Source organism: Protopterus annectens, chromosome 3.part0, assembly GCF_019279795.1.
Source record: "Protopterus annectens isolate FY-2018-M chromosome 3.part0, PAN1.0, whole genome shotgun sequence".
In the NCBI taxonomy this organism is placed as follows: domain Eukaryota; kingdom Metazoa; phylum Chordata; order Ceratodontiformes; family Protopteridae; genus Protopterus; species Protopterus annectens.
The window spans coordinates 1,609,866,333-1,609,879,603 of record NC_056731.1 but is presented as its reverse complement, the minus strand read 5'-3'; the positions used below and the strand labels follow the sequence as shown (position 1 = coordinate 1,609,879,603).

General features: G+C 39.7%; 1 protein-coding gene across 1 annotated transcript in view; it reads left to right on the top strand.

Moving 5' to 3' along the window:
* Positions 1 to 13,271, top strand: part of VPS13B (vacuolar protein sorting 13 homolog B) — a 5,424,989-nt gene that overhangs the window by 4,800,127 nt on the left and 611,591 nt on the right. The window contains exon 43 of the mRNA XM_044065647.1: positions 11,745 to 11,906. Coding sequence (XP_043921582.1) covers positions 11,745 to 11,906 — 162 coding nt within the window. The remainder of the gene's footprint in view (positions 1 to 11,744; positions 11,907 to 13,271) is intronic.

The following is a 13,271-nucleotide window of genomic DNA, read 5'->3' as shown; positions in this document are numbered from 1 at the left end:
CGAAAAGAAGTCAAAACTAGTGCCCTCACAAGACATAATATTCCTGGGTGCCAGTTTAAATACAACTGCCAGACAAGCAAGGACAACTGACTCAATACTTCAAAATGATGGCAACAAAGACCCAACTCCCTGCAAGAAAAATTCTGCAGGCCTTGGGATTCATGGCATCTTGCATACTACTAATACCATATGCAAAACTGCATATGAGGAAATTACAATGGTACCTGAAAAGCGTATGGACTCAACACAGCCACAGCTTGGAAACAATAATACCACTCATTCCCTGCCTTCAACAGGAGTTTCTATGGTGGGCTCAGGCATGTCACCTCAACAAGGGTCAGCCTTTTACCTTACCCACAGCCAGGCAAACTATAACAACAGATGCATCGGATTATGCCTGGGGAGCACACATGGCAGGACAGTGTATTCAGGGCAAATGGTCTGCAGATCAAAGGCATCTACATATCAATCAAAAAGAGATGCTAGCTGTACAAAATGCCCTAAAAGCTTTCAAGGACCTCCTACATCCAGGACAACTCCTAATAAAGACGGACAACACCACAGTGATGTGGTACATAAACAAGCAAGGGGGCACACATTCCTACCCCCTATGCAGGCAAGCAATGACCTTGTGGAACACAGCACTGACCTACCAAGTTCAACTACAAGCACAATTCCTGCCAGGAAAGAAAAACACATTGGCAGACGATCTAAGCAGAAACATCATAGATCCTCACGAGTGGAAACTAGATCCACAAGTATTCGCACTGATAACGCAAAAATGAGGGAGCCCAGACATAGATCTGTTTGCCTCCCCCCAAAACTACCAACTACGGAAATTTTGCACAAGGACATACCACACACTAGCTTAGAAAGTGGACGCCCTCTCATTCAGTTGGAAAACATTAACAGTGTATGCCTTTCCTCCACTGCCTCTTCTGGCAAAGGTGCTGCTGAAAGCCAGATTAGAGAGGCCACAAATGATACTCATTGCTCCAGACTGGCCACGCCAACACTGCTATCCAATACTAAGGAACATGGCTCAAGGACCACCATGGATTTTACCTCAAATTCCTCACCTGCTCACTCAGCAAAACAATCAGATTCTACACAGCCAGCTCAAGACTTTAAATCGGGCTGCATGGCAAATTACTTAAACAACCAGTCAACACTTCTCTCTAAAGCTGTTATGGATGTTATTCTGGAGGCCAGGAGGCCCAATACCAGGAAAGCCTATTCAGACAAATGGAAAAGATTCTGCGCCTGGAACCAGGCTAAAGGCCAAAATCCCCTTGTCCCAAATATTACTCAGATTCTACATTATTTAACTGAGATGTTGCACAAAGGACTTTCCTTTTCATCTATTAAGATCCATGCCTCAGCTATTTCAGCTCAATACAACATGGATCCTCCTATATTTTCACATCCATTACTAAGACAGTACCTCAGAGGGGCTAAGAACATAAGACCACCCCGGAGAGCACCAACACCAACTTGGGATCTCAACTTTGTTTTGGAAAAACTTACACTACAACCCTTTGAACCAGCTTTTACAGCTGATTTACAGTTTCTATCATGGAAAACTGTCCTGCTGCTAGCAATAACTTCAGCACGAAGAGTCTCAGAGCTACAGGCCCTAATGGCAGTGGAGCCTTTCATCATTTTTCATCAAGACAGAGTCGCTTTATGAACTAACCCTTCCTTTATGCCAAAGGTGGTATCCAGTGTGGCCCTAAACCAAACCATTCATTTGCCCACCTTTTATCCAAACCCCCAGAACAAAGGGGAAAGGCTCCTACAGACATTCACAGGCAATTACGTTACTATTTGGATAAAACAAAGGCTTTCAGAAAATCTGACCAGCTCTTTGTATCCGACTTTGGAACTCTGGCCAATAGCGGGACCGCCTGACGGCAGAATAATCCAAGTGTGATGACTGCAGCAGTGTGAACACTCGAACACCTACATTTATGGTAGGTACAAAACTGTACTTTCTATATAGTAAGTTTAACACACAAATTTATAGCAAGAAATACTTGACATAAGGAGAGTACAAATGGAGATAGTAGAGCTAATTACAAATCAAACAGTAAGTACAGTGAACTGAATGTAAGAAACACTTTACAGAAGTAGGTAATACGCATTTATTTATAACAAATGTAGTTTAGAAGGGATAGTAGGCAATGTGTACTTATTAGTGAGGATTATAATACATATGTACACATTGATAATTTGCCCAGTAGATTGTATGATGAGATGAACTTTCCAGGGGTAATCCTGGAACTGGATGTGCTTTTATCAAGACCCTGTTTTCACTCCTCGTCCAAAATTTCTGTCTCTCATTCATGAATGCCCTATCATTGGACCATTGACTACCTGACCATTGCCCTACCATCCAGCGTAATTGCCTATACAATTTTTTCCTTCCTTTCTACTTCTGTCACTCACATACTGTTGCCCATTTTAACCTTTACTACTTTAATGCCACAAGTTATAATTGTATTATTTGTACCACCTTTCTGTTTTCTTCTACATTTGTAATAATTCCTCAGTTTGTATGTTTTTCTACTTCTCTCATGCTTTTTTCTACATCCTTGAATTGATTGACGATTTCTTTCTTGACCTTTCCATTTGTCTGTTGCCATTTTCTCAGTTTGTTTAACGTTCCTGCTCTTTTTTTGCTTTGTTTTCATTTTTCCTATCTCTCCTGTTTCAATCGTTTGCCCTCCTCTTCTTTTCACACTTTACCCCTCTGTTCCCACGTCATATGCTCTAATACATTGTGTCATGCTGTACAGTGTTGTTGCCTTGAATTTATGGCTAGTCAGGTATGGAAGCATTTTCAAGCTATATTACCATGAAAGCTATACTTGCTCATAAAGGTAACACTGTCATTATAACAGCCATTTTAACAAACATTGACATTTATAAATAATAATAAGATAGCCATTGTTTACTTTTCAGAGTAAAGCCCACCAGTGAGCTTTTGTGTCAATTTGACTTTTTTTTGTGTGTTATTTGATTGTATAAAATAATGTTTAGGGACTATTAGTCTGTCTTCTTGCATCGTAGCAGAAACTGAAGTCTTTGTTGGGTTTATATTAACTACTTACATAGTGATCCAACAGAACAATAAAGAATATTTATATATTTTTATTTTGTTTGTTACTTACACTGACGAATAAGGCTAATTTCTGAAAATGTCTAATACTTGTTTATGGCGTGACTTTTAAAAGGTTTTGTGGTAGAAATTATCTTAAGTTGCCATGTCAGTGTCAGTACTGCTTGTAGATCTTTTAATATGCACTTAACACTACCTCATCCTCTATGAAATGAGTAAATAAAATTAAGCTTTGTTTTCTTTCTTTCTTTTTTGTTTTGTTAATGGTTAGTTATAACACATCAAACATCATGTACATTTATAAATTGGTTTATGTTGCTTTCCTCTTTTATGCAAGCATATGTGTTTGCTTGTTTAGTACATGTGAGACTGTGTGTGTGTGTGTGTGTGTGTGTATATTTGAAAATATAAAGATGTAAGGCAATACTACAACACTGTGTAGTATATGTTCCCTGTAAAATAATGGCACCTTCTTCTGTGCTAAAAGTAATCTGTTTATTAAACCAGAATTAACGTAAGCGCTTTCAGTGTCACCCACTGCTTCTTCAGACGTATTTGCAATGGCATCTAACATAAACATTTAAATACTAAATTATTTAATTAGTTAAAGAAGTATCCAATTAAATAAAATTGTGCATACGTACACTTTGGTAGATATATACATGTGTAGAAAAATCAAATGCACATAGATATAAGCTTGTGCTTTTACTGGGTATCACAATGTAAATAAAATAAACATCAGTTTCATAAGAAATTTTGTAGTAACCATGCAGACTGTACAGGACCCGAGTACAGGAATGCCTTTATTTCTAATGTCTCTGAGACATATATTAATCTGTAAGTTTAGAAAAAGAAGGCATTTGATTGAAGAGTAAGTATAGTGTTTGTGCCTTCTCAGTACTAGGAAATATAACCTCTAACATTGCGTGAGGAGACAGTTTGGGGAAAAGCAGTGGGAAAGTGCTCTTACACAATCTTTCTTTGACTTTCCATAATAAGTGATGGGCTGAGTAGTTAGTTTCTGTGAGAAAGATAACATTAAAATATTTTATTTTCTTCTGCTGTCATCACTCATTTATAGGATCATTTTAGAAATGAGATAAGCGTGAAAGCATTAGATCATGTGTTTTTAGCAGTCGTTTCTTAACTTTTTATAATCTCATGTGATTTACAAATGCTTTGCAGATAAACATTACTTTTTATTTATTATTTTTTATTGGTATGTATATATGTTACCTCATTTGTTATGAAGTGTGTGAGTAGAAAAATGTCTGCTATATTTCCTTGTATTTTGTCTCTTTTCTATCCATGTGAATATTTGCAAAGATGCTCGGCACAAGTTTTTACACACATCCTGTAATAACTCCGGTGATTACGGTGATTGTGGTTCATCATACTTCACAATGTGGTTAGTGCATTATCAAGTTAAATGCATTTTATTGTACTCTGTTGATCAGAGGTACTTGGTATGCGTATGTAAGTGAAATATTTTCAGTCTCAAGTATTAAACGAAGTGCCTCATTTCATATGGAATTGTTAAAAAGACTTGTATTAGCCAATAATAGTGTAAGTCATGTGAGAGTAAAAAAAAAAAAAAAAAACCTCCCAGTTGCATTAGTGAGCTTATGGATCTGCATCTCCAGACCTGGATGGAGTTGGGGATTCAGGACTCCTGCCTGGTCAAAGTGTTGGGAGTGAGGCATTAAAGGGATCAGCCCATTTACCTCCAAGGAAAAAAGCGTGCCCCTTCTGCTCACTTCAGCAGTTGATGGTGGATAAACTTTTGCTGCTATGTCAGGGAAAATTCTTGTATACCTTTCCATCATTCACTTGTTTTTGTCTCACTCCAAAATTTAGAGAAGGAAGACCAAAGCTCATTATTGCCACTTGGTGGCCTAGAAGTGTGTTTTTTTTTCAGAATATCAGGCATCTGTCAGTACAGAAAGACAAGCTAGTGCACATTAATGTAGTTCTTCTCAATTGAAGTGACATCTGGCTCTCCCTCCGAGCATGGCTACTTGGTCAGTTCCTTGATCTTCCAGCAGGAGTACTGGAGGTACTAAAGCTGCCAGGAAAGCCTTTATGCATATTCTGTTTGGTGGAAAAGATAGATTCTTATTTGAGTAAAAGCTGGCTGGTGTTACCTCAGGTGGTCAAATTGCAGTTGATCATGCCTAATCTTAGACACTTTTATGACTTGGCCTCAAATTTTCCACAGAAGGGATGAATATGAGAAACAGGCAAACAAATAAACTGCATCTTTTGTGTATAGTTCTACTAACAGAATAACTAGTTATCCTGTTTTCTGTTTGTGCTTGTTCATGGTAGACATGTAAATATTTCCTTCTTACAGGTCCACTTATCCAGTAAAACAAACAAATCATTAAATCTTCCGTGAAGGTAATTCATTACAACTGTTATGCATTTGGTCACAGTGACTATCTTCTACCTTTAAAATCCATGCTATGAAAGAACCCAGTGTGATTAGGAAGTGTTACTGAGGCTTGAACTTAGCACAGCGTTCACAGTTGTGAATCATTCCAAGTTATTACTTCTCTGATCACTCCATATTCTATACTACGGATGCTGGCATCAGTTTAAAAGACATAAAGGAAACATTTTTGCAATTCTTAAAACACAAGGGCTTTGATTAAAAGCCAAAATTCCTTTCTCTTTGCAGCAGTGTCATTAGCTGAAACACTCATTGTTCTATGTCAGGGTAACCCTATTGTGCAGTGTAGAAGGGATAGATTGTGCACTAAGTAAAACCAACTGTTTGTTACAAATAAGGGGATTTAATAATGATTACTGCATTTTTTTTACTTGGTATGACTTTCGTTTACGTAAGAAGGAACGATGGTCATATTTTGTGGTCTAGAAGAATGTTTTTAGAGCTCTTGAGAGTTTTAGGTGCCCATGTAGAAAGGAAAGTTGACCATGTCTCTGTTTTCTGTTCCTTTCCAAAGGTGATAATAATGTGAAAATATTCCTTGTATATCTTTTATTTCTGGCTTTCATATAGTACAAAATGTGATAACATTGCTGCAAAAAGAAATTGACTTGACTTGACTGCTTGATTTCTGTAGGACTTAACTTCAGTGAGGGTGTTATTGCATCATTATTTATTAATTTACTTTGTGACTATACACACTAAATATGGAATGTTTTCATGGGAGAACAGATTTGGGTGATGTAATATTCAGCTAAAGATTTAAGTTTGTGTTGAACAACAGAGGTTTCTAACAGTTTGGTTTTCTCTTCATGCTTTTGTGTAGCTTACATGTTTTGCTGGGAATTGAGTCCCCTCAGCATTTGTAGCTAAATTCCCGTAGTAGATGTTGCCTTGATTGATAGTTGAATTCATTTGCTAATTCTGTTTAAAAAAATATGATATTTAATTGCAGCAACTAGTGCACATATCAGAGGGATTCACTCTTGATAAAAGCTGCTTTTTGTATTAAGTATCGATTGAAAACTGCAGTTTTATTCCAGATATAACTGCTGCACTCTGAGCAGTTTGCCGTCACCTCTTCAGACCACAGCTGGGTGACATGTGACATGCTTGGACTCTTGCATGCAGAGGTTGTGGGTCTCAGGTCACCATGGTGTTGCACATTGCCTTAGGCTGCTATGTTGAGTAACAAGTCTCACTGTTTTATAAGTCTAACCCTGGTATGTCATGTCAGCTTTTTCCTCAAGTTATCCCCAAATACCACATTAATAAACCCATTGTTCTTTTCCCTTCCAAGCAAAGACGTCCCAAGTCAGCTTCCTTTGTGCATTCTTCCTGCTCCTCATTTGTCATCCTCAAAGAGAACCCTTTATGAATAATTTACTTATACCTGCTGTACCTGACTTACCTTCCACGTGCCATTCAAAGCTACCTGCTGCAGCTGCACAGGTATGCAGTAAGCATAAGTGTTATAGTATTAGCATTGGCAGGGCACTGTGCCTTCTGGCATAAAGCAAGGTTGTGTAATCTTACAGACCCTTGTGTCTTTTCCGTTTTCCTTTCAGCTGATCTCTGTACTATATGTGCATGCTCTGGCTGTCTGTAGTTGAAGTGGAGCTTAATGTTGTAGCACATACTGGCTAAGGCTCTTGCCACCCCTATAGTGCCTTTTTTAGGCAAGGTTCAAATGACAAATTCACCACTGTAACAGGTACAGGCAAGCAAAAACTGAAGGTAATGCTACTCAGTGCTAGAAGTCTAAACCTCAAAATGCACTCATTCGAAACACTCCTTAAAATGGAGAACATTGATTTCTGTGCAGTGACTGAGACCTGGTTCAAGGCTCCAGAAAGCACCCCTGCATTACCAGGCTATAATTCATACCACACCTTTCAGCCATCTAACCTGGACCAGAACACTAAAGGTGGAGGTGTGTCCATATTCATTAAGGATATCCACACCTCCAGGCTAGTTCCTTAGCATAATGCATCCGAGATTATCCAAGTGCAACTAACTGTGGGCAAAACTGAAATCCAAATTGTAGCTTACTACAGATCCCCCACCATGCCCCAAGATTCCCACTCTCCTTTTCTTGATATACTGGAAAATATTAGGGTTCAACCAAACACCCTAATAATGGGCAATTTCAACTACCCCACCATTAACCGGCAAAACTACTCCGGCACCAACTCCTCTACTCAGCACTTTCTGGAATTCATAAACTCCAGTGCCCTGGATCATCTTATCCACACCCCCACCAGGGGCAACAGTATCCTAGATCTAGTCATTACCAGCATGAGCGACTGGTGTTCCACACCTGAGGTCAACTCCTCGTTGGTCAGATACGACCATAAGCTGATCACCCTAGATATCCACATCCCACCCACCCCCCCATTAAGGAAACCACCTTAAAAAATTTCTCCAAAGCCAGCTTCACGCTTCTTAAGACAGAAGTGGCCAACTTCATGACACCCATGCAGATAGATAATACAGTTACGACTGTTGAGTCCTACACAAAGGCACTCTATAAGCACTTAGAGTGCATGGATTGTGCTAGCCCTAACAGAACCAAGATGCTATCCTCCAAAAAAGGAAGTCAGTCTTATTGTCCCCTGCCATAAACAAACTCTACAATAGAAGGAAGAAACTGTTGCAAAAGAAAGTAAAATCCCATGAGTGGAGGAGCTCCCTGGTCAGCCTCAGTAAGAAGCTGAGATCCCTCATAAAATTCTACAAAGCTAGTTATGAAAACAAAATCACCACTGATTCTAAGGACAACCACAAAGCATTCTATAGCTATGTCAAAAATCTCAATGGCAACACCCAGATCTGCTCTGAGTTACAGCACAATGGCACAAAAATTACAGAACCAACTGATATTGCCAACATCCTGTGCTAACTTTACCCCCCTCTCACCCACTAAATGGCCCATATCTATACTGGAAGAATGCAGAGTCCCTGTAATCACAACTATGCAGGTAAAAACTGCTCTCTAAAGCCAAGAACACAGCATCCATGGGACTGGACAACATCCCAGGCTGCGTTTTACACAAATGTCAGAACGAACTGGCTCCCCACCTAAGTACCATGTTCAGTCATAGCCTCACTTCAGGCTTTGTGCCCACTGAATGGCACACAGCAACAGTTATCCACTCCACAAAGGAGGAACCACCATGGACCCCTGGAACTATCGTCCTATTAGCCTGACGAGCCTGGTCTGCAAGGCCATGGAACGTATCATCATGGAATTTATAAGCAAAGACATTGGTAACCTCCAAACTCTGGACCCCACCCAGTTCAGGTTTGTGAACGGCAGATCATGTCTCCTAAACCTGATTGATTTCTTTAAAGCAGTCACCAAAGCCGTAGACGAGGGTAAGGTGGTTCACAAAGCCTATCTTGACCTCTCCAAGGCTTTCGGCACCATCACCCGTTCTGGAATGATAGATCAACTCACTAAACTAGGTATAAATCCCTATGTCACAAGATGGGTTGGCAGCTGGCTCACTGACAGAACCCACACGGTAAAAATTGCAGACTACAAATGCGACTTCAAACCAATAACAAGTAAAGTACCACAGGGTTCAGTCTTGGGTGCTCTCCTGTTTGGTATCTACTTCTCTGAAGTACAGGCTAGCACAGAAAGAAGGTCTCTGGCTAACGAAGTTCACAGATGACTGCAAACTAGGAGCTGATGTGGATATCCTACAGAAGGGCCTCACTGAGACAGATGCCTGGTGTCAGAGCCATGGCCTCAAGCTCAATGTCAAAAAGTGTATTGTCATCCCCTTAGGCGGCAGTCTGCTTAACACCGAAAGTGTGATAAGAGACCTTGGGACCCAGGTGGACAGTAGTCATCACATCACCACAGTGGTCAGGAAATCCTTCTACATGGCACACCTCATCACAAAAGGGTTCTCATCCAGGAAAAAAGAGGTCATTGTTCCCCTCTCCTCGTCACTCATTAGATCCATTATAGAGTACAACGCCTCATTTGGAATGTACCTCACAAGATATCTACAACAGCTGGAAAGGCCACAGAAGTACCTCACAAATAGGATTACCGGCCTCAAACAGATGCCGTATGCTGACATTCTCAAAAAACTCCAGCTTTACTCCATAGCATATCGCCTACTCTGAGGTGATCTCTGCCTAACATACAAAGCTATGTAAAACCCAGAGCTGTTGGACATGCTCCACCTAAAGAAATCCCAATCCCACCGAGCTACACACACTAGGGACCTAAACTTGTCACCACAATAAACAGAACATGCGAGAAGGATAGATTCCTGTCACAGATATTTCCCATACTCTGGAGCAAGCTACCCATCTGTATCAAACAAAGCTCCTCATTAGCACTCTTCAATAAAAATCTCGATGAGTGGATGAGAAATAGGAAATTCACCCCCGGGATCACTTCTGTGGCTCTGCTCAACAGGGGCACAGTGAAATATTTTCTTGGGTGGCAAAAACCTGGGAACCTTGTTGGCTAGGCTTACTTAGGCCTTAGGCCAATAGCCTAGTAACTTAGCTATAAACCTATGCGTATTTTTTATCATGCTCGCCTATGTTACTTTCTGGCAAAGAATTCCTGTTACTCAAGCTTCTGTATTTGTTGGTATGTTTGGGATATAAATGGTTTCATCAGTAAATAAACATGCTCTGAAAATAAGTTATCAAGCTGTATATTCATTTTCATGTGTATCTACATCATGGTTTCCCCAGCCAGCCTTCTTCTTCTCTTTTGGCTGTTCCCATTAGGGGTCGCCACGGCAGATCATCTGTTTCCATTTCTTCCTGTCCTCTGCATCTTGCTGTGTCACACCAACCACCTGCATGTCCTCTCTCACCACATCCATAAACCTAATCTTAGGCCTTCCTCTTTTCCTCTTACCTGGCAGCTCCATCCTTAGCATCCGTTTCCCAATATACCCAGCTTCCCTCCTCAGCACGTCCAAACCAACGCAATCTCGCCTCTCTGGCTTTGTCTCCAAACCACCCAGCCTGAGCTGACCCTCTAATATACTGATTCCTAATCCTGTCCATCCTCATCACACCCATTGCAAATCTTAACATCTTTAACTCTGCCACGTCCAGCTCTGACTTTTGCCTTTTTGTCAGTGCCACCGTCTCCAACCCATATAACATAGCTGGTCTCACTACCTTGTAGACCTTCCCTTTCATTCTTACTGGTATCTTCTGTCTGTCACAAATCACTCCTGACACTCTTCTCCACCCATTCCACCCTGCCTGTACTCTCTTCTTCACCTCTCTTCCACACTCACCATTACTCTGAACTGTTGATCCCAGATTTCCCCAGCCAGTGATTAATATAATTTAGTGCCATATAATTTGGCTGTTAGCGTAGTTCACTTAAGTGATTAGCAGGAAAGCAGAAGGCCTGCTGACACGCAATTGTCCTTTAGTTGGCCTATTACTATGATCTGGTGACAAAGCTTCAATACAGGAAGAATCTTGACAGGTCTTTTTATGCTGTAACAGTTCTCTCAGGATTGCAACATCCTAGGTTTCATCCTACTGCAGCGCGTGGACTCTGAATCATTTGATTTCCTGCATTAACGGCCATTAACAGGTCAGGTTTGATACTGTCAAGTACCTCTTGAATTATTTGGTTTTTAGCATAAGACTTGGGGTAAACACAATTTTCAACAGCTTTAGTGTTATTAGAATATGAATTATTTAGTGATAGTATTGCATTTTTAAGTGTTGTGTTTTGAAGAGCTTGAAGTATATGAAGAAAGAATAATATTATTCATTGTTACACAGTGAAAAATGAAACTGTGGTAGAACTCATACCAAAATCTTTAATTTCATTATCCTAGTTTTCTATTATGTCACCTAGAAATACTTGAATTACTTGTTAATGTTCATCAAAAGACAGATAATGTAACAGTATGACTGAAAATAAACCCAAATGTATTATTTCTTTTTCAGCTTTTGTATTTTACATTCTTTAGGGAAATGAATCCATAGCCACAAAACAGATTAGAGGTTTATAAATATAGATACATGGTCTATGCTGGTTAATGAAAGAAACAGATCCTTCTTTTTTGTGCTGCAGTTTGTTCCACTGGCAAACAGCTGCTGAACACATCTTTGCAAATAATTTGATGCACACTGTTCTTTTTTTTTTTTTCCTTTTTGTTTCAGAACCAACACCCTGAAGCAGAAGAATTGGTCTTCAGCCATTTTGTGATCTGTAATGACACACAGGAGACACTGCGGTTTGGTCAAGTGGATACTGATGAAAATATTCTGCTGGCTAGCTTCCACCATCACCAGTACAGCTGGCGTTCCCACAGGTCCCCACAGGTATTTGAAAAGCTCACTTGAAAGCATTCTGATTGTAAGGCCTGGTTATATATTTCCCTCTTAAAAGCATTCCGTTTTCTCCTAAGTCTTCCTTGCTAATAATGTCCATTAGTTACAGATGGCTTAGGTTAGAGAAAATGGGCAGCATAAGTTGCACAGTTGTCTTTTATGCTGTTGAGAAACAGGGACAGTGAAAGATCAGTAAAGAGCTGGAGAAGGTAATGAGCCACCTTCCCATCTGCTGTGGAATACCCCTAGTGGTCAGTAATTGTACACTGCATGCTCACTTATATGTTTTAATGGTTACTTTCTTAGTTGTTTTCTTTATTACAATTATTTTGTTTACTGGGGAGGGTCTGCCTGAGCATTGGCCATACTAGTGGAGTACCAGGAGACCTCGTTTGCAACAAAGATCACAAGTTAATTTGATTTAAAGAGCAAATGCACTAGAATATGACACATTATAGTACTTTTGACTGCTCTTTGATACCTTGTACTTAGTTGAAATACATGGTTTGATGTAGTATGTTAATGCAACTGCTCGTGAATTGTCATTGTGTGTGTGAAGTATAAATCCATTTACCTTATGGAGCAAGGAGCATAGCACATTAAATCACATGCATAAATACACTGAGAACATTATCTTATACTTTAGTTGCTTTAATTAACCTGAAAGTACTTAACTACTGCTGTCGTGTGCCTGTTGTGCAGTTACACTCTTGGTGGTGTATTTGTCAGCTTATTTGTTACTATCTTGCCATCCTTTCCCAGAAGTAACAAGTGCCTGGAGTCAGAACTATGACAGATTAAACTTCCACGTAGCATGTAGTGTTTGGCCTGAATAACAGTTCAGTATTATTTTTGTTTTGCCTGAATAACACTTCAGTATTATTTTAAGTGCTTTCAAGACAGAAGGGCTATGTTGCAGAATAAAATAAGGTGGTGGTAAAATGATTTACACTTTATGTAGTGTTTATCTCTATCCTTTTCTTCCTTATATATATTCATGAACACAGTCCTTTTGGGTCAGCTGTCTGATTACAGAGGGCCTTAGATTTATGCTTCTGGCATCGGAAGTGAATTCTGTAAGAAACATGACGGCATCACAGGCAGACAATCTTTGGCTATAGTAATGTAAAGAAAACAAATACCAGAAAATGCTGTTTATACAAAGATGCAATACATAATACCGAGTTCAAACAGTCCATTACTTTGTAAAACAAACATTTTCAGTGTTTTTATTATGAACTTAGTGTAAAAGGTGTACTGGACTGTCTTAGCTTCCTTCAGGTTGTTACAAAGCAGTGAAAAGAAAAGGTTACACACCGTCTGCAGTCTCACACTGGCATTATTCAGCACTGCACC